Consider the following 21,122-nt stretch of genomic DNA (forward strand, 5'->3'; position numbering starts at 1 on the left):
GTAGATACAACTGAGACCATGAGTCATCCTCTGCCCAGTGGTCCTTCTATAGAAACTACATGGGGGCCTCTAACACAGAATACGACGGGCAGGTGTCTTTTAACCCATTTCCACTGCAGGCTGCAGTCTTTTCTGCATCTTTTGCACTTTGATTCAGCTTGCCTAGATGTGCATGAGCCACCCTAAAAAGGCACTAGAAGCCCCATTTTCTCTGTACTCCCTTAACAAATATGGCCTCCCTACTCTCAGTTCACTTATTTCCTCCCCACCAGCCCAGCAACTTCTTGTAGCAATGCAGGAAAAAGAAGCCAATCAATTAGTCCTGCCTACGTATTACAGGCATACTGTTCTGACGTGTTTTGCTTTTGCCCACTGCATGATGGGCTAGAAATCTGAGCGGTTTTCCAAAATAATAATAATTGTAAGCTCTGGGCCTTTCCTTTTTCTGGTTCTGTGGTGGCTCCACTTTCTCAACACCAGGTGGCAGCAACAGACTCTTTTCTTCTCGTCTATGATCAATTACTACTGACAGAACAGCATATTGTGTGGTTCTGCTAGTTCTTGAAACAGAATTTATTTTATTTGCTTTACAGAAAATCCTCAGAGAAAGAGCTGCATTGAGAGTTTAATTTTGATGAAGAAATGGGCTGGGGAGCAACGGTTTAAAGAACCTCTCTTCTCCTCATCAGCCTTCAGATTGCCGTCTCAGGTTATCTATATTTTGTAAAACAAGAGTGTAAAGAGAATTTCAGGCCAATGCAAAAATACGGTGTTCTACTTTGCAATTCATCAGGGTTTTGTTTGCTTGGGGAGGAGCTTAACACAGTGGTAGATCATAGGGTTTTCATGGTTGCTGTGATCTCAATTTAAAAGGATCAGGTAGTAAGTCAGGCTTCCTCAAGCTTGGCCCCCCAGATGTTTTTTGGCCTACAACTCCCATGATCCCTAGCTAGCAGGACCAGTGGTCAGGGATGATGGGAATTGTAGTCTCAAAACATCTGAAGGGCTGAGGTTGAGGAAGCCTGTAGTAAGTGATGAGAAGCATCTTCTGCATCCCACCCTGGGGAACTGCTGGCCGTTTAAGATGGGCAGTACTGGGCTAGGTTTACCAGTAGTCTCTATCCTGATATGTCAGCTAAATAAGCTGCCTCTGTCCTCATGTGGATCATTTGGTTCGTAGCCTAATTTGTCCTGAGGTGGGTGGGCAGCTATAATAGCTCTTCCAAGGGTTCTTGAATTCAGTTGTGACCAACCCTGCTACTACTTAACTTGGACCACAAGCTTAACACTAGTCAAGAGTGTGATGCAGCAGCTAATGCTATTCTAGGCTGCATCAACAGAAGTTTAGTGTCCAGATCAATGGAAGTAATAGTACCTCTCCACTCTTCCTTGGCCAGACCACACCTGGAGTACTCTCTCCAGAAGAGACTGAGAGGAGATATGATAGCCATCTTCAAATATGTAAAGGGTTGACACATGGAAGATGGAGCAAACTTGTTTTCTCCTGCACTGGAAGGTAGGACGCGTACCAATGGCTTCAAGTTACAAGAAATGAGATTCCGACTCAACATCAGGAAGAAATTTCTGACAGTAAGACCTGTTCAACCGTGGGATGGAAGGTGGTGGCCTCTCCTTCCTTGGAGGTCTTTAAGCAGAGGTTGGATTGCCATCTGTCATGTATGCTTTAGTTGAGATTCCTGAATGGCCAGGGGTTCGACTCGATGACCCTCGGGATCCCTTCCAACTCTACAATTATATGATTCTATAGCTATTATTTCCTCACTCTGACACATTGCTCACATCTTGAGGAAGCAAATTCAGCAGATTAACTAAGCACTGTACAGTTAAAATACTACTTTTTTTGTCCTGAATCTCCCACCATTCATCTTCATTGGATAACCTCGTTGGGTTTTAGTATTATATCAGAGTGGGGAGGGGAAAAAATATCTCTCTACTCCACACTTCTTCCATGTTCCCTCTTTTCACATTTCTTCTACACCAGGGGTGCCCAAACTTTTTTCAAAGAGGGCCAGATTTGATGAAGTGAACATGTGTGAGGGCCAACCAAAGTTGTTGACCTTTTTAAAGGTTTGGACTTGTTGAACTTTTTTTAAGATAGAAGTTGTAGAGCTTTTTTTAGGATTTTACCCCAGGAGATAGACGGCCATAGGGGCCAGATTAAACCGACTGGCGGGCTGGATTACACCCCCGAAATGGACTTTCCTCATGCCTGTTCTACACTAAATAGTCTCAAATGTTTGTAATATTTCCTCATAGGAGAGTTGCGCCAGGCCAGTGAAAATATTGGTTACTATTTTTGGCATCTTCTCCAGGTCTCCAATATGCTTTTTGAGATGTGGTAAACAGTATTCAAAGTATGGTCACACCATAAATTTAGCTATAGTACTACATCTAGACTTTGGCGTCTGTTAAGTTATCTCACCATGCTTTTGCTTCTAATTAACCCTCTGTGTAAGCAGAATAGACACAGAAGAGAGTTAATGGTTGTTTTGCTGGCTGGGGCTGGGGGTCTTTTTCACTGACTTGACTTTGAAAAAACTGCCTTCTGGGAAGTGGTGGCAGTTCCTGGAGAGCTAACTGAAAACCTTTTTAACACCAAATCCATTTTTTTTTTTTCTGTTTCCTTGCCATCAGTTACACTGCATCGACTCTGTGGTTTAGCATTTGAAATCAACGTTGCAGTAGTAGTTTTAAGTTGTGCTTAACGCTAAGCAAAATCCTTTGGACTTAACTCAGACATCCTGTTTCTACCTCCCTATTCTTCCTCTTTCTACATGTGGATTTCCGGGCTTGCTAGAATCATAGTTTGAACCAGATTATGTCTGAACCAAACCAGTGACATCTCACGCTGTCATTGTGTAGCAGACATACAAATGTGCTGAAAGCCTCTGGTCTTTGCTGCTTCCAGAGCAATACGAATTCATTTGAAATACAGTCATACCTCCGCGAACACCCACCCCCTTGATCGTCCATTTTGGCAGACATCCATGGCAAACCCAGAAGTACCGGAACGGGTTACTTCCGGGTTTGCTGCTTTGCACATGCGCTGAAGTGCAAAACCGCTCCACGCGCACAGCGGCGCTCTGTCAAGCGTCTCTTTCGTCGCGCATCCAGGGCTCCGGAACGGATCCTGGACGCTCGATGAGGTACCACTGTACATTCAAAATGGAACTGCCATTTTGTTGGAAAGCTGGATGTTGCTGAATGTAAGGTGGTTCTTCAGGCATAAATCCAAAGCCATCTTCTCTTGCCTAAGCCGTATGGACTGTTACTGAATCAGAAGGCCCATTGTGCGTGGGGCATTCAGGTAGCCCTCAGCCGTGGTAGAGCGTTCAATAACTTCCTTTTTTACATCTTGTGTTGAGCATCTGTGCCTAAAGAACAGCCTGATAAGGCTTCAAAGTTCACAGCTTGTAGATACCTGAGTGATCCTGTTAAAAAAAAGGCAGTTTAAACTACCGTATTTTTCGCCCTATAGGACGCACTTTTCCCCCTCCAAAAATGAAGGGGAAATCTGTGTGCGTCCTATGGGGCGAATGCAGGCTTTCGCTGAAGCTTGGAGAGCGAGAGGGGTTGGTGCGCACCAACCCCTCTCGCTCTCCAGGCTGCGGGAAGCTACCCGCAGCCTGGGGAGCCCTGTGGGAGGTCCTGCAGGGCTCCCTAGCCTGCGGATAGCAGCCTGCTTCCCGGAGCGCGGGGCGCCCTGAAGCAGAGCACCCCGTGCTTCGGGAAGCTATCCGCAGCCTGGGGAGCCCTGCGGGAGTTTCCGCAGGGCTCCCTAAGCTGTGGATAGCAGTCTGCTACACGGAGCGCGGGGAGTGCTGAAGCAGAGCGCCCCGCGCTTCGGGCAGACATCGGGCAGCCCCACAAGCTCGGGGGACAGCGGGGAGGCACAGCGCTGCTGTCCCGCTGTTCCTCGACCTGGTTTGGATTCCCCAACCTGGTTTTGGGGGGGAAATAAAGGAAATTCCCCCCCTTTATTCCCCCCCAAAAAAACTAGGTGCGTCCTATGGGACGAAAAATACGCTATCATTTATTTCCCATTTTCTGGGGCCAGCATGTCTCCAGTACCATTGTCTTCCAAAGACCTGAAACATTTCATATGTCCTCATTGGACTTGAGGGTTGGGGTGCTATTTGGCCGTTATAAAGAGCTTTCAACTATAGTTGTCACCAGCTAAAGAAATCTCAGTTGGTTCATCAATGATGTGAAAAAAGAATAAAAACAATAGTCCTGCAAGGGAGTGAGAATGCTTTTGATAGTGCTTTTTCTAAGGACTTCTGCTTGAAAACAATTAACCAGGGCATTTGATTAGTCAGTCAGAAGTCTGAACATCACAGCCCTGCTTCTTGCATTTTTTTAAGACTTTGGATTGGATCCCTTTCCACTTCAGCCAGCAACCGCTTCGGCCACTGATAGTGGATGTGGGAGGTTTGATCACACTAGTCATTCAAGCTTGCAAAGGCAGCACAAAGAGCTGTTACTTTATGGTCAGGAATTGACCCCAACTGGTGTGTCCTAAATCTTTGTTTAAATGCTATTTGTGAATTTCTTCTGTAAAATGTTTGAGAACCACTGTAGGCCGCATACTGCTAAGGGGGGTTGCTGCTTCTTTCATACTAACGATTTGCACAAACCTTAAATATTCGAAGTTAACGTAGGATATTATCTGCATAAAAAGGTAAAGGTACCCCTGCCCGTACGGGCCAGTCTTGACAGACTCTAGGGTTGTGCGCCCATCTCACTCAAGAGGCCGGGGGCCAGCGCTGTCCGGAGACACTTCCGGGTCACGTGGCCAGCGTGACATCGCTGCTCTGGCGAGCCAGAGCCGCACACGGAAATGCCGTTTACCTTCCCGCTAGTAAGCGGTCCCTATTTATCTACTTGCACCCGAGAGTGCTTTCGAACTGCTAGGTTGGCAGGCGCTGGGACCGAACAACGGGAGCGCACCCCGCCGCGGGGATTCGAACCGCCGACCTTGCGATCGGCAAGCCCTAGGCGCTGAGGCTTTTACCCACAGCGCCACCCGCGTCCCTTTATTATCTGCATAGACATGCACTAATGTATGGATACAATTCATAGCGTATTCTAGTCCTGAAAGAGATTCCTGCAGTAACGGAGCACCTAATCTCTTAAGATAAGGGACCTGCCCTTCACTTTTGCAGAATACCTTGGTTGCGTGAGAGGATGGAGCAGGATTATTGGCTATTGAGTATAGTCAACTTTCTGGTGGATATCCATGTGCTGAGATTGTTTGAAGTGCTGGGTAAATGCTGCCTTTCAGGGCATGTTTTACTATGGTGTTAAACGGTTAAGTCTTTTTAAAAAAGAAAAAGAGAAGCCATCATGACGGATGCAAGCCACTCATTCTTCATCTGCCCTTTTTTCAGTACCTGGGACCATTTCTGACCTGGTAATTGTGACCATGGCTACGAGGATAATATGCCGAAGATTTGCAGGGCAGCCTTGCAGGGCAGCTGCGTTTTCTACTACAAGCAAGGCTGGGGGCAAGACAGTATTCTTCCAAAAGGCAGAAGAAGGCGGCCAGCCCAGCAAAGAGGCGGGAGAGGGCTCTAAACCCGCCACCATGCTCAGACTGTGGAAGCCTGCAGAATACCGGGTATCTTTTAATCCATCCGCCTACCCAGGAACCAAAGCCATATCTCGTGAGGAAGCCTCGAGAAGTTTGGAGGAGGGTCTGCTGGACTGTCCCAGGATTAGTGCCAAACCGTTACAGAATGCCTGCAACGTTACCTGCTCACGGAAGCTTTCAAGCACGCAGAACACACTGCTGGATTTGGAAGGCAATCACACTCGGCCCATCCGACCTTCTTTGGAGCAGCCAACTAAACTGGACCCCGTGAAAGACAACGGGGAAGCAGCTGACGTGGAGGCTTATGACCCTAAGGAAGATATCAGGCTGTTCCAGAAGCAAAGGCCCGAATACAGATCTCTGTGCTACAACCGAGACGAGTTCCCTCAGCCCATTTCCGTGGAAGAACGTGACCGGATATTGCAAAAAATTGCTGTGTTGAAAAGTAGCCTGAAACCAAGAGCAATCGCAGAGTATTTCTTCAAGCTGAGCTGCTTGCCAGTGGAACAACAAGTAAGCATGAAGTCCAATCCAAGGTTTTTTGTGCTGTGCCGCTATGGAATTGAGAAGATCCAGCTCTTCGATATTTCCGAGCTCATGATGGTTTTAGAAGCATTTGTCTGCCTGGCCATCCCACCCTCCCACTCTATGTTGAATGTGTACGAAGCGGAGTGCTGCCGCCGGGTCTGGGACATGACGCTAGACCAGCAGCTGATGGTGGCTGACCTGTGGCGGTGCTTAGGCCGCAGCGTCCCCCAGTACTTGGAGAGCATGTTGAGCTGTGTCAACGTGCGTTGGAAAGAACTCTCTTTGCCCCACCTGGTCCAGCTGGTCTACATCATAGGCGAAGGCCGTAAAGCCCCTGAAGAGTTAATGAAGAAGTTAGACTTCTTGGTGTTAAAACATCTGGACTCTCTCAATCTAGAGGAAGTGGGTGCCATTTGCTTAGGGTTCTTCAAGTCACACAACGGTCTTTCAGAACATACCATGCGGAAAATTGGAGATAAAGCCTCTGCCCGTATGTCAGACATGAGCTCTTTTGCTTTGGTGAATGTCCTCAAGATGTACCGTTACACTCATGTTATTCATCTTGACTTCATGAATCAGCTTGGGAATGTTGTTCCTCCCATGATACCAACTATAGGCATTCAAGGTGTCATGCACATCACCCTTGCCTGTTCAGCTTTGCATTATCTGAATGAAAGGATTATGAACGCTGTTGCTGCCTCTTTGCCTTCCAGAGTTTCTTATTGCCGGAGCAAAGATATTGCCAAATTCTTGTGGTCATTTGGATGCTTGAACTACGAGCCCCCCAATGCAGGGGAGCTTTATGCCAGCCTCGAGGAAGAGATGCGCGCAAAGATGCATGAAGTCCAGAAATTCCCGGAGCATTTCCTCACCTTTTTGTTAGCTCTGGCATTTGCAGAGCGGTTCCCAAACGACTTGATAGACTATGCTTTGGGTCCTGAGTTTGCAGAATTAATCAGCAAGAGTGAATTTGACCTTAGCAAGGACTTGTTCACTCTGGATGGCACGGTGGAGATTGAATGCCCCAGTTACACAGGCCATCGCCTTGAGCCGCGGCTTCGGCAAGAGGTAGCAGAGATGCTGTGGAACGTTGCCAAGAAGGATATTTTAACGAAGCCGGAATCGACTGAAGCTCTGTCTCTACTGGGGGAGATGTTGGGCGGGCCCCAGTATGTCAAAAGTCACATGCTCTTGCCTCATACCAGATCTGTTGATTTGGAGATTCGTTTCGACTCTGACCGAAAGCCGTTGCCGTTTAACTCTCAGGCCGTTGTAAAATTGGAGCTGAATGAAAGTGGAGTTTCCCTTACAGATGACTTGCTGAGCCAGCTTTTAAACAGTAGGCCTAGTAGCCAATCCCCTGTGAATAATACTGAACGCAAGATAGAAACGTCCACCCCAAACAGAACAGCAGCATTGCCACAGGATCCGCCCCCGCCCACTTGGGATCATTTTACGTTTTCGAACGGAGTTCCACTGACGGGCGCCATCTTGAATGCTTTAACCAAACCCAAGGCCTCTTCGTGCGAAGATCCAGCCCCTCGGCTGAATGAGTCGCAAGGCCAGGATGTGAAACTAGCCGTCCAGGTGTCTAGCAAGAACCACTACTGCTACAGCACCAAACGCCTTCTGGGGTTCCACAGTTTGAAAAGGAGGCAACTCCGCCAAATGGGATACGTAGTTGTAGAACTGCCCTTCTGGGAGTGGCTGCCTTTGCTCAGGCGTAGCCGGTCGGAAAAGCTGAGCTATTTGCACCACAAAGTGTTTGGCGCTTTAGATGACATAGGTAGTCAGTGACCCGTCTGCAGGTTTCCAGAACCAAAATTCTGAAAAGTTTCCTCTCACACTGATGCTCTTGGTCTCGGGCAATGTAGCTGGGTAGTTTAGCATTGCTGTATACTGTACCTTTTCGAAGCTGCTTGGTTGCCAGCATCTCTTTGCAGGGTCTGTGCTTCCGTATTCTTAGGAATGGCAACATACCCCTGAAATGGTCCCTAGCTTGCGAATGTCTCGCAGTGATTATCCTGTAAATAAAATGTTTATTCTAGTAGAATTTTAAATGTGCTCTTTTTCCTCCCTGGAGTGACAGCTAGCTTATTTGAAAGTGAACAGGGAGCAGGGAAAGCTCTTCAAGGGTTAATGGTACCAATGCAGTCCAGTGGTAATGTCTAGTTCACTTATCACTCTAAATGAGTCTTATTCTCCATCGGCAAAATGAGAATTACCTTTGCCTACATAACCGGCTGGGCTAGGAGAAATGTGAGCGAGAGTGATGCTGTAAAGTGCTTGGCGTTTTAAACTGTGTATTTTGTTTTTTACAATCTCTTCTAGAAGAGGCTCTCCTTTGTTGGAAATTTTTGAACCGAGCTTGGGTGGCCATCTGCCAGAGATTCTTTAGCTGTGACTAGATGGCACTTGGGGTCCCTTCCAGCTCTACAATTCTGTGATTCTAGGAAAGGCATTGTGGGTAATATGGAGTGTTCACATAATAGGTTTCCACCATCCTTTATTACACTTTAATCACCTTCTTGTTTAGAATTCCTGGGTGGAGGTCATGGGTGGGTTTTTCTGCTGTTCCAAATGAATGACTGGAACACACTTTGAATGGGTTAATTCACATTTATTGATCTTGAGCACACAAAACAGTGATTAATAAGCAATTATCCTTAATCAATTCCTTAATTAATAAGGAATTGCCCACTTAAGATTCCCAATTGCAGAAATATAAGCAAATAATGTTAAGAGCCCCTGCTATTCATATGCAGTTTCTCTGTGGCAAAGGATTTATTGCCTTGCCTTTGCTTTGCAGGTAGCATATCGTTTTTGAAAGCGGTTTTTCACGATTTTTTTGGTCAGCATCCCTATAGCATTGCATGCTTCCCTCTGTCAAGGCTTGTAGGGTTTAGAAAGTCTCAGATTATTAAATTTTTTGGCAGGGGCACAGGCAGCAGCATTCTACTTTTAAGGTAAAATTGGGCTGTGACCTATAGCTGTTTCCAAGTTTCATACATATTTTCATCTGGCTCCGTAAGTTGAATGCTTTCCTGGCAAAGGGGCATAATTCTCAAATGCAGAAATGTGGTAGTGATGTGTAATGGTTCCTGGGGTTGCTCGTGCAAACACCTGGCTGGGTTGCCTGAGTGAACCTTTCCTGTCCGGACAGCCACTCACCCGTGGCTGTCTCAATCGCTGGCAGAATCCGTCAGTGGGCGTTTCTTAAACTTCTTCCAGCAAAGAAGCTCTTTGACGCCTAGTCTCCTCCTACTCTCTCTGCGTGAAAGCCTTCTGTGCAAGGGGGGCGTAGGCAGCGGAGGACCTCTACTCTCCCCGCTGGTCCCCAGCAAGGAGGCATGGGACCGCCTTGCCGCTTCCCCCATCTGCCCCCCTTCTCCACTGGTGCTACGCTGATTCTCTTCCCCAGAAGATGGGCTGCCTCTCCCACTCCCGGGACGCTCTCCGGAATCCCTCTGGATTTTTCCGGCACTGATGGCAGTTCCCTGACATGATGTCTTGTAGCTTCCTGGACAGCCCAGGGCAGTGTTGTCAATAGCTACTCCACTCTGGCAAGTATGAATCTCATTCAAGCAAGGAAGCTTTTGTAAAATGGAAGCCCCTGACCCTTAAACAGCTTTTGATGTGCCACAAATGGCAATGCAGGTATGTTTGCTCACACAGGCTTGCTTAAAAAAAGAATATTCTGTCGGCTAGTTTGCAAGGCAGATGTGGTCTGTTACAACGTAGGCTGGCTGAAAGCTAAATGTTTCTTGCGTTTCGCTTGACTTTTGTGGCTAAGCTCCTAAGATAAACTGGGTTTTGAGGGAGAGGGGTAGGATGTAGAGCTGGGTGACAAGCAAGGATTTGGTAGAACACCACACAAGGAATATTCACTCAGAGGAGAAAATGGGCATCAGCAGAGATAAGATGAATTTGGGACAGCAAGGGTCCTTTTGGGGAGTCTCATAATGGAGAGGAAAGGTTGTTGCACCACCCTCTTCCCCTCAAAGCATCTCATCTGTGGGCTAGTGGAAAGAATTCCTTTCCATCTCTATACCTGCTTCTGCACCCCCATCTTAGGGACCTTTCCTCTGCCATCATCGCTCCCGCAATAGGACGGTACAAGCAACACCTGCTGCATGACCTCAAGTTGTTAGATTTCTGGGATACCTTCCTTGGAAAACCTTCAGGAGACACTCCTTACTGCAGCACTCGGAGTCAAAGTAGACATCATTCTTAACTGTGTGGCTAGGAGCCTGTCTGCTGGCTTCCTACAGGCATCTGGCTGGCCGCTGTGAGAACAGGATGCTGGACTAGATGGGTTTTTGGTCAGCTCTTCAATACACACAGGTTTTATTTCTTTTTAGTAAGTGAAGGAGCATTGTTCACCGGGAGTGCAGTGCCCAGGGGGGCAAGGTCACTCTCACCTTTTCCTTCCCATATGAGATCCCCGTGAAAATTCCACCACTTTGAGGCCACGGGAGATGCTCCCATTGGCTAAGTGAGGGGTGGGATCTTATGACAGCATAAGTAGAATAAAATCTAGTTTTGGCCTTCCATGACAACATGAAGCTGAGCGTAGCACCCCTTGCATCCTGCTAGACCAGTGGTCCTCAAAACATTTATCTCTGGGACATACCTTTACAATAAAAATTTCCTTGCGCCACACCATTTTTAAATTATGATAAATACATTGGAAGACAAAAAAAAAAAGAAACAACTACTAGTGCCTGATTCATAACATAGAACACAACTACTTTATAATATGATCTTGGGACATCCAGAAAGTATAAAACAGTCCAGCTAAATAAGAATGTGAATGATTTCCAAAATATAATTATAAATGAGCCTCTTACATACAGGTATGTACATTAAGCAGGTATACAAACTCAATGAGGGGTGTGAGATTGCTTTTATAATAATAATAATAATAATAATAATAATAATAATAATAATAATAATAATAATTTATTATTTGTACCCACCCATCTGGCTGGGTTTCCCCAGCCACTCTGGGCGGCTTCCAACAAAGATGAAAAATACACTAAAATGTCACATATTAAAAACTTCCCTGAACAGGCCTGCCTTCAGATGTCTTCTGAATGTCAGGTAGTTGTTTTTCTCTTTGACATCTGTGGGAGGGCATTCCACAGGGCGGGTGCCACTACGGAGAAGGCCCTCTGCCTGGTTCCCTGTAACTTGGCCTCTTGCAGTGAGGGAACCGCCAGAAGGCCCTCGGCACTGGACCTCAGTGTCCGGGCAGAACGATGGGGGTGGAGACGCTCCTTTAGGACCGAGGCCGTTTAGGGCTTTAAAGGTCAGTACCAACACTTTGAATTGTGCTCGGAAACGTACTGGGAGCCAGGTAATCTCATTCATATTAGGTCTAATTTGAGACAAACTCTTATCTCATCAGCACAAAGAAGCCTTTCTCTTTTCCGATCTTTCTTTACTTGTCATATCCCTGTTCACAACAATATGTCATGGAGAACTGCAGAACAATGGCCCATGCTCTTGAAGAGAGGTGTGGACATGGTTTCTGGCTGTATATCCGAAAAGAGTCCAGTAGTATACTCCTGTGTTTCATTTTCAAGGTACAAACACTTAAAATGCAGGCCATTTCCTCCTCATTCAATGTCAGTCCTGAACAGCTGCAATTTGCAAAGGTGTCTCTAACCCAGTCTTAAATTTTCTGCAGATGATGGGAAGTAATGGTCAATCTTTTCTACCAGTGTTGCAAGCTGTTCCTGTACGAGGCCATGTAATTCATTGTCTTTTTACCTGCGGGAACATTTTCAGGGTATGTTGCTGAAGCTTTTTTTTTTTTTTTTAATGCAGCTTGTTTTGTCTGTAGCTGCGAGGATATTGTCATTGTGGGCTTGCATACTGGCATTGAGCTCATTCAGCTGGGTAAAGATATTGACCAAGTATGCCAGCCTTGCACACCAGTCCTTGGCATTCAGTTGGTGCTACTGGTTCCAAAAGCTCTTAATTCGTTCTTCAGTTCCAATACCCAATCTAAAACTTCTGCACGGCAGCCAGTGAACCAAACTAAATGTTTCTTTGATTGTCCTTGAATCTTCCCACTGCACTTGCCATCTCCTGCCTCACCCTTTGAGATCTACTGTGCTAGACCTGCTACCTTTCTGTCAGCACTCAGCCTTTGCTGTCCTGGATTCCACCTTCCCAAACAGATAAGATTCTGCTTGTTGAAGGGAATCGGAAGATGTTGCCAGTAGGCAGGCTTCATGCTTGAGGAGGGAACTAACCGAGCCTTCTCAGTGTCAACGTAATCATGGATCAGAGATCCGTCTCAAAGACCTTTTCATTTAAATGTATATTGGGAGTTATTGCTGAGCTAAACCAGGGAGGGTGTTCACGAAACTCAGAAGGGATACTAAGCTGAAAGCAGTGTTCAAAAATAGCCAGGCACATTTTGCATCTGGCTATCGGCCACTTGCAACCAAGGGAAGATGCCTGGGCACCAGGAGTGGTGTCTGAGACGTTTCCACACACCTGCAATGCATCCTGTAGAATTTTGGCTGTGACTAGCCCAAGGTCACCCAGTGATCTTGGGGGCTGACTGGGGATTTGAACCTTGGTCTCCCATGTCTTAGTCCAACACTCCAACCATTACGCCACACTGGCTCTTCTGTTTCCTGAGGAGAGGGGTGGTGGTCATCAACCCTGGCTGTGACTGCAGGTTCTGCTGTCACATCCAAGGATCATCTTTTCATCCATCCTGCTTGAGCTGATATGATAGAAGCAGAGCCGTAGTATAGGTCACCAGATGTCCCTGGTTCCCGGGGACAGTCCCTGGATTTGCAAATCTGCCGCTGGAGAAATTCAGTCCCCGGAATGCCCCCAGATTTGCAAATCTGTCCCTGGGAAACGTGGCAGTGGCAGCCTCCGCAGCCTGGAGCCAGCCTGTTAGCGCAGTTGGCTCTGGCTGGCTTGAAGAGCTGCTTGCTGCCGTGGCACCCGCCATTTTTCCTGCGGCACGGCAGCGAGCAGCTCCTGAAGCCAGCCAGAGCCAACTGCACTACCAGGATGGCGCCTTCTGGGCAATGGCTCCCAAGCCTCCCCGATCTGCCAAAACGAAGGGGGAAGGGGGAAGGAGATTGGGGAAGGCACGGGAGTCACGGGCAGGCGCTGTGCCGTTGCCCAGTTTTTTTAAAAAAAAACCTCTGCGCATTTATGTTTCACAGGGTGCAAAAGAAGGCCTTTGCACCTTTATACAGTATGCATGTGTGCTTGGGCCCAGGGTCTTTTGCCTCATCATCCCCACTCCTGACTCCCTGTTGCTACTCGGCTTCAAAAAAAAAAAAAGTGTCCCCGGATTCATTGAAAAAAATCTAGTAACCATACTGTAGTACGGCGGGTCCTAGCTACATCAGTTTTTCATGCACTACTTCCAGGGTGGGGGAAACTTATTCCAAGGCCCTTATTCCCTTTCTGGGGGTGGGGGCACATACAGTTGTGGCTGGAGCAATGAACGTAAATATTATGGTACAGTTGGCTGGTTTTTATATACACACACAAACGCACACCTCTGTTTTTCATCCAGACAAGCAAGAGGCATTAGCAGAGTCCAAGCACACATGCCAACCTGCCCAAACGCTCCAGGGTAGTAAGGGGTGTGCAGTGTTCAAAATTAGCAGGGCACCAGGCACATTTTGCACCTTGCTTTTGACCACTTGAGACCAAATGAAGATGCCTAGGTGCCAGGATGGCGCCTGACAACTCCGTCATCCAGAGGTGGATGCCTGGGGATCACTGGATCTGGACTGTTTTCACACACTAATACCACGTCCTGTAGAATTCTATCTGTTATATTTTGTCTGCACAATTGGAATGAATTTCTGGGACCAAAATGCTTTTTCCGTGCAGCCTGAGCAGGAGCAGGCAGCCATTAAGAAAAAGAGGTCGGAATGAGACTATATATGTGTGTGTGGACTGTCCCTGGATCAAATGACTTTTCTTCCCTTTAAGTTCTCAGAGTTCTTCACCTGGCTCAGGGTTGTCTTCTGAACTAGCCAGATGTTTAATCAATCACAGCCAGTCCATCATTTGAAAAATAGGACTTTAGAGCCGTCCAAAATGGCAGCTAGACATTCCGTTTTGGTGAATGCAACCTTGGCTTGGTGAGTCAGTCTTCCAAGGCCTGGAAAGCCCTATTTAGGCCTGGGCATCGCTTTGTTAAAACACAACATTACTGTGCTGTAATGCAATCTTCAAAACACCAAAACAAATGTTACCATCAAAGCGGCAAGTTCTGTCACATCACTTGTTCACCACATTTGTTTGTTTGTTTGTTTGTTTGTTTAAAAAACTTTTGTGTGCTTTATTTTAGAGCCAAGTTGAAGATTGGGGAGCTGGTTTCCACCTTGAGCCACAAAGATGGTGATAAATGTTTGCCTCCCGCAATTCAAGCCCAGAATTCACTGCAACAAGGTATTCCCCGCCCCCCAACAACCCTCCTTGCTCCAGGTTAAGAAAGCAGAGGGTGGAGACTTGGTGCAGCATCTCAGGGTCAAAGGAGTTAACATTCTAGAGATCAAGGAGTGCTTTGACTCAGCGGCTGGTTGCAGAACTAAATTGACACTGCTTATGCATGGAGGCTTCCTTCTGCTGCCCCTGCTGCTCATGCATATCCTTTCTGAGAAAATGTGACTTAATGACACCCGGGGTTGTCAACGTCTGCAGCAGATCATTCTGTGCAGTGTAACCCGCCTAATCAAGCAGCAGGTGGTTGGGTTCTGTAATCCTGTCACCGCCCCAGCATCACCCTGCAAACAAAAACTAGATTCTTCCAGCTTGCCACTTTCGGCTTGGACTGGTAGGTCCACCTTGGCCCTACAATCATGATCAGACAGCTGTTCCCCCACCCCTAATAAAAATCAGTAGCTCAGCAAAAGCCTGAAGGAGAAATAGACCCAACTATAGCTGGCTCAAGGGACGCGGGTGGCGCTGTGGGTAAAAGCCTCAGCGCCTAGGGCTTGCCGATCGAAAGGTCAGCGGTTCAAATCCCCGCGGCGGGGTGCGCTCCCGTTGTTTGGTCCCAGCGCCTGCCAACCTAGCAGTTCAAAAGCACTCCCGGGTGCAAGTAGATAAATAGGGACCGCTTACTAGCGGGAAGGTAAACGGCGTTTCCGTGTGCAGCTCTGGCTCGCCAGAGCAGCAATGTCACGCTGGCCACGTGACCCGGAAGTGTCTCTGGACAGCGCTGGCCCTCGGCCTCTTGAGTGAGATGGGCACACAACCCTAGAGTCTGTCAAGACTGGCCCGTACGGGCAGGGGTACCTTTACCTTTACCTTTATAGCTGGCTCAGATACTGTACTTGTTTCTGGTGGAGCTAAAAAAAAAGCGTGAATTTGGTTGGACCGCCTCCTGTTGCAAGTCACTGGCCAGGAAAGTGACATCATAATGGGAGATCAGAAACTAGAGTACTAGCAAGACAGGTCAGTGGCCTTGCTACTTTACAGCTTGGTCAGCTGCACTCTCTTGTAGGCAGATGTTTTAGTACTGGAGGAAGAACCAGAGCTCCCTTGTGGTGGGACCTTCAGGCTTAGAGAGAGTCTTCCCCTGAACACCACCAGAGGTTGAGGGCTACCTGGAGACATCCGCCACTGTGAGGAGAAGGATGAAGGATGGTGGAGCAGAGAGACCTTTGATTTGATCCAAGAGAGCTCCTTGCACGCTTTTCCTCCTCCAGTTTTTCAAGAGAAGGTTGTACGAGTGTATCTGCTTGGGATATTTAAGCTGGGCATCCCACTTTTTGAGGAGGGGGACTTGCAGACTTAGAATCATAGAATCATAGAGTTGGAAGAGACCACAAGGGCCATCGAGTCCAACCCCCTGCCAAGCAGGAAACACCATCAGAGCACTCCTGACATATGGTTGTCAAGCCTCTGCTTAAAGACCTCCAAAGAAGGAGACTCCACCACACTCCTTGGCAGCAAATCCCACTGTCGAACAGCTCTTACTGTCAGGAAGTTCTTCCTAATGTTTAGGTGGAATCTTCTTTCTTGTAGTTTGGATCCATTGCTCTTATTCTTATTCTTATTTAGAATAAGGTAGCGGGGTGATGAGAGGTTCTTTTGAAACAGATGCCCCCCGCTTTAACTTTTTCTTCTTTCGGTGGGGTGCAAAGTGCGTCTGTGTAACTCGAGCCAATCAGCCACAATAAAAAGGTGGAGAGATTAGGGGCATGTGATAAAGAAAGTTATATGTTCCACTCCCAGTTATTTCAATCGGAGAATTTTAAGCATGTGCTTTAACTCTCCTGTTGAAATCCATGGGAGCTTTCATTGAGGGCGAGTCCTTTTTTGTTGCTGCTACAGGATTCCAGTCTCTTTCTGTGTTGTTACGCCGGCATGGCATGCAAAGACTGCGGGAAAGATTGTCAGTCCTTTTCTTTGAGAGCCAGTGTGGTGTAGTGGTTAAGAGTGGTAGACTCGTAATCTGGGGAACCGGGTTCACGTCTCCGCTCCTCCACATGCAGCTGCTGGGTGATCTTGGGCTAGTCACACTTCTCTGAAGTCTCTCAGCCCCACTCACCTCACAGAGTGTTTCTTGTGGGGGAGGAAAGGAAAGGAGAATGTTGACCGTTTTGAGATTCCTTCGGGTAGTGATAAAGCGGGATATCAAATCCAAACTCTTCTTCTCTACTCGTAGATCTCCGCTGACGGATACGAAGTAGAAAACCTGGTCTCAGAAGACCTTGCCAAACGAAACCGAGGCTTCCGCTGCGAATACTTCATCAAGCCCCCAGTCCACGTGACTCTCTCTTTCCCCTTCAACGTAGAAATCTTCCGGATTAATATAGACGTCTCCTCCGGCGGCTATCAGAACATCACCGGGCTGGATATTTTCACATCTACCTCACCCAGCAAAGCCTCTTGGAGCAGTTTGGACTCTCCCTTCTCAGGTCTGGATGCTCAGCCCCCGTTGGACAAGGAAGCTTTCACGCTGGTGGGCAAAGCGGTGCTGAAGAATCAAAGCAAAGTGACCTTCAGCCACCGAGGCTTCCGGCCGAGGCTTCCATTCCATCAGCAGATGGACACACTCTTCTCCTTCCCTGGCTCGGCGTCTCTGGACCTGTGGAACAAAGGCCCCAGCTCCCTGAGCTGCGTCTCACACTTGAAGATCGGCATCACCCATGTGGCTGGTGGTGGTCTCCCTTGCATCAAGAAAGTGGAGGTTTGGGGCCAGCCGGCCAAATCCTGCCCCCACGAGGTGGTGGACGACGTGCTGCGGGCCGTGCAAGGCGTCGGAGGGCAGGCTGCCAGCCTCCCGTCGCCAATGGAGAGCGACCAGGCGCCCTATGGCAACCCGGACAGCCAGGAGCAGAAGCTGATGGACGCCATCCCGGACATTCCCGAGGAGTTCCTGGACCCGATCACCCTGGAGGTAATGACTCTCCCCATGCTGCTGCCCTCGGGCAAAGTGATCGATCAGAGCACGCTGGAGAAGTGCAACCGGAGCGAGGCGTCCTGGGGGAGAGTGCCCAGTGACCCCTTCACGGGAGTGGCCTTCAGCCAGCACTCGCAGCCCCTGCCCCACCCCTCTCTCAAGGCGAGGATAGACCACTTCCTGCTCCAGCACAGCATTCCCAGCACTCGCCTCCTGGGGAGGGCTCAGGCCACGGGGACGGTGGTAGCTTCCTCCATAGCCATGTCTTCCCTCAAAAGGAAAATGGACCTCGTAGAGCAGAAGCCGGGCGGCCAACGCAGCAGCAGCACGGAGCCCTTCCGTTTCCCCGCGGCAAACCTTGTTGCCACGTCTACCTCTGAGTCCCGTGCTAAAAAAATGAAAACCGATTGCGATGCCAACTCCTCCCAGATGGACTGCTCGACAGGTACTCCTCTGTCCTCTTAATACGCAGAAGGAGCCTGTTTGCGAACAACCTGGATTGCTGGCGCTGCTTCTTTCAAATCCTCTTTTTTCCTTTTATTTATTTTTTATTTCTTTAAAAAAGCTTTATTTGACTGTACGGGTCTATAATGTGACTCTTTGAATGGCGAGTGGATGGGGAGCAGAGGTGTGGGAGTGGTGGGAAATGAATTTCCTATGCAAACTATATTATTGGATAGTTTGCGTGGGGCAATTTGCATGGATAAATTTTCAGTTTGCATCAGGAAATTTTCTGGCTCCTTAGAGCAGCCTTTGTCAACCTGCTGCTTTCCAGATCTTTTAAGTCCCATTTGCCCCTGCCAGCACCAAGAACATTCAGAGGGTCATTGTTGTCCCCAGTGTTGCACAGGCCTGGCTGGCTTCAACTAGGGAGTCAGGCATGCAGTTCAGCTGGTCTCATATTGCCGTGAGGTTCAGCCAACATCCATGCCTTTTGAGTTTCAAACATCTCTTGAGGACATTTTTCTGGCAATGGGCCCATGCAGCTGTTTAAATTGATTAACCAGCCACTTTAATGGTTATTTGCCTCGTTTGGGATGGTGTTTTAAGTTGTTAACGTTATACACCATTACGATAAGGCAGCACAGAAATAAACATCTAGAGGGCACCAGGTTGGCAAAGACTGCCCTGGAGAGCGATCTAATTTAGCAGATAACAGTTAAAAACCTTGAAGCTGTCCAGCTTTCCTAATGTTGCATCTGCAATTGGCACCCATAGATTATTACCAATGAATTCACAAAATGGGAGCATTTTCAGCATTGGAAAATTAAGCACCGCTGCAGCAGGAATAAGCTACGCCTTTGTCGCCGCAGCTGTAAGATGGTTAGAGTGGCATCATGTCCAGGCCATTTTCACAGGGAGGTGTCTTCTGTTTTGGACGCATCCTTCCTCTTGGCTCTGCTGCATTCTTTTGCTGGTTAATTTTATGACCTCCATTACTCTTTGCCTCCTTTTCTGTTTTGTTTGATATTTCCAGGCCTGTTCATTCTGCACGTCTCCATTGGGCAATAGGGAATTCTGATCTTAAAAGTATCTGAGAACCTCTCTAAAAGAGTCTTTAGATCCCATCGTTTCAAATATAAGAAACAAAACTGGGCAGTGTCCACCGAATATTTCAGTATTTTTGTCCCTATAGTGGTCAGGAGGTAAAAATGCCATATTCCACCCCAGGTTTTCTATTGCCCAGCTTTAGCCGTCTGTCAGCTTGTGGATTTCCTCCTGCCTTTCTGCTTACCATCCCACAGCATTCCCAGACAATTGTCTTCGTTGAGCATTCATCCCGATTTGTTTGCCTGGTGGGGAGATGACCTTGCATCAAAATACAGTGGTGCCCCGCAAGACGAATGCCTCGCAAGACGGAAAACCCGCTAGACGAAAGGGTTTTCCGTTTTGGAGGTGCTTCGCAAAACGAATTTGCTATGGGCTTGCTTCGCAAGACGAAAATGTCTTGCGATTCCTGGGGTTTTTTTCCCCTCCCCCCCTTTTTCCCAAGCCCCTAAGCCGCTTAACAGCTGATCGCTAAGCCGCTTAACAGCTGATCTAAGCCGCTTAACAGCTGATCTAAGCCGCTAATAGCCTTTTAGCAGCTAATCCGCTAATCCCTTAAGCCTTTAATAGCCGCTAATAGCCGCTAAACCGCTAATAGCGCTAATCCGCTAATGGGCTTGCTTCGCAAGACGAAAAAAACCGCAAGACGAAGAGACTCGCGGAACGGATTCTTTTCGTCTTGCGAGGCACCACTGTAAATGTCATCTCACATTTTGGAGTTCAATTTCCTTACTGCAAAAAAGTCCAATTTTGGGGTGGTTTGTTGCCCAAGAGCACTAATTAGGTACAATTGCACGTCCTGAATTTGCTGGCGTGTGATTGGATGCCACTTGGAAAGAACAACAGTCCTGAAGTGCCCTCATCTTTCCAAAATAATACAGTATCAGACAGTGTGTTTTTTTCTAGAAAAATAGGTGCTGGTACATCAGGTTGTTGCAGTAATTGCTGCACTATTTAATAACAACAACAAAAGGGTGCCAATACTGTGCACGCTTGAATAACCCCTGGGGAAAATGCATTTGTTTCAGAGATGAGGTTACAAAATGTGTATCCTCCTTTTTAAAAAAAAGAAAAAGGATTAGCTTCATTTTCAGAATTTGTTTTCTAAAACATGCAGTAACTGTGATTTTGCCACAAAGCTCATTACAGCTTCATGGTCTTCAGGCTTTTTCTTCCTGTTTCAAATCAACAAGACTTGGGTTTGTGTCCCTTGCCACCCTCCAACTCATTTGCAAGGGGGTGTTCAGAAGCTTTGACTTTTCCTTAATGAAAAATTGCTACATTGTCCAGTAAATTGTGGTCAAACAAGCCAGCATCTTGAACTTCTGTTTGAAGTTGGCTTGTTTCAAGCTAGCCGTAGTTAAGGTCAAGTCAAGGTTGGGTTTGGATGATACAGCAAGCTGCGGTTATTGTTTTTTATTCAGCTTCTGGCCTCAAGGAAGAGGAGGAAGTCCGTCAACCGAAAACTCACGGCGGCTTGTTAGCTTCGTGGTACGCCACAGCCATAGTTTGTTGCCACATTCGAGCAGTGGCAAGTCAGTTACTTTCTGCCAAATCTATTTACTTTTCCTTCTTTCCTCCACTGCTTCTTGTTTGCAAGTGATTGCTCTTTGCTTCATAAGGAGTCCATCCCATTTCCCCCCTTATCGCTAGGCTGTGCACAACCTCCAGACATAGGTCAGGTCGATGTGTGATTTTCCATAAGTGGGTCAAGGCAGCCTGTATTGACCTGGGGAGATCCAGGGCTGTCAAAAAGGAGTGTTGGGTATTGGTCGACCACATGCTTAATTAGGATTTTAAACATTAATTGAACATGTGTTTGGAAGGGTGGAAAGGAGGGAATTCAGGTGTGAGTCTCTGCCTTGACCCTTCTGCTGCGCAACTCCTTTTATCGACCCCCTGCGCTAGCAGACAGAGAACATTGGATCCTAGCCGCTGGTAGGAAGAAGGGCGCTGGAATCCTTCCATTTTATTTTTTAAACTTGCCTTTTTAATTTTTTATTGCAGCACAGCATGAAAGAC

At 47.5% G+C, this 21,122-nt stretch overlaps 1 protein-coding gene across 5 annotated transcripts in view; it reads left to right on the plus strand.

Moving 5' to 3' along the window:
- LOC310657549 (RING finger protein 37-like) overlaps nucleotides 1–21,122 on the plus strand; it is a 28,790-nt gene that overhangs the window by 3,146 nt on the left and 4,522 nt on the right. For 2 of the 5 annotated variants that reach the window (XM_083398359.1, XM_083398356.1), the window contains exons 2-3: nucleotides 14,490–14,590; nucleotides 16,815–17,997. In XM_083398359.1, coding sequence (XP_083254485.1) covers nucleotides 14,537–14,590; nucleotides 16,815–17,997 — 1,237 coding nt within the window. In that variant the 5' untranslated portion in view covers nucleotides 14,490–14,536. Of the gene's footprint in view, nucleotides 1–1,397; nucleotides 1,517–5,411; nucleotides 8,190–11,834; nucleotides 11,937–14,489; nucleotides 14,591–16,814; nucleotides 17,998–21,122 lie in introns of those variants that run through there. The other 3 variants (XM_083398358.1, XM_083398357.1, XM_083398355.1) reach the window with 3 other exon arrangements.

Source organism: Podarcis tiliguerta (genome assembly GCF_965153285.1).
Source record: "Podarcis tiliguerta genome assembly, chromosome: 9".
In the NCBI taxonomy this organism is placed as follows: Eukaryota; Metazoa; Chordata; class Lepidosauria; order Squamata; family Lacertidae; genus Podarcis; species Podarcis tiliguerta.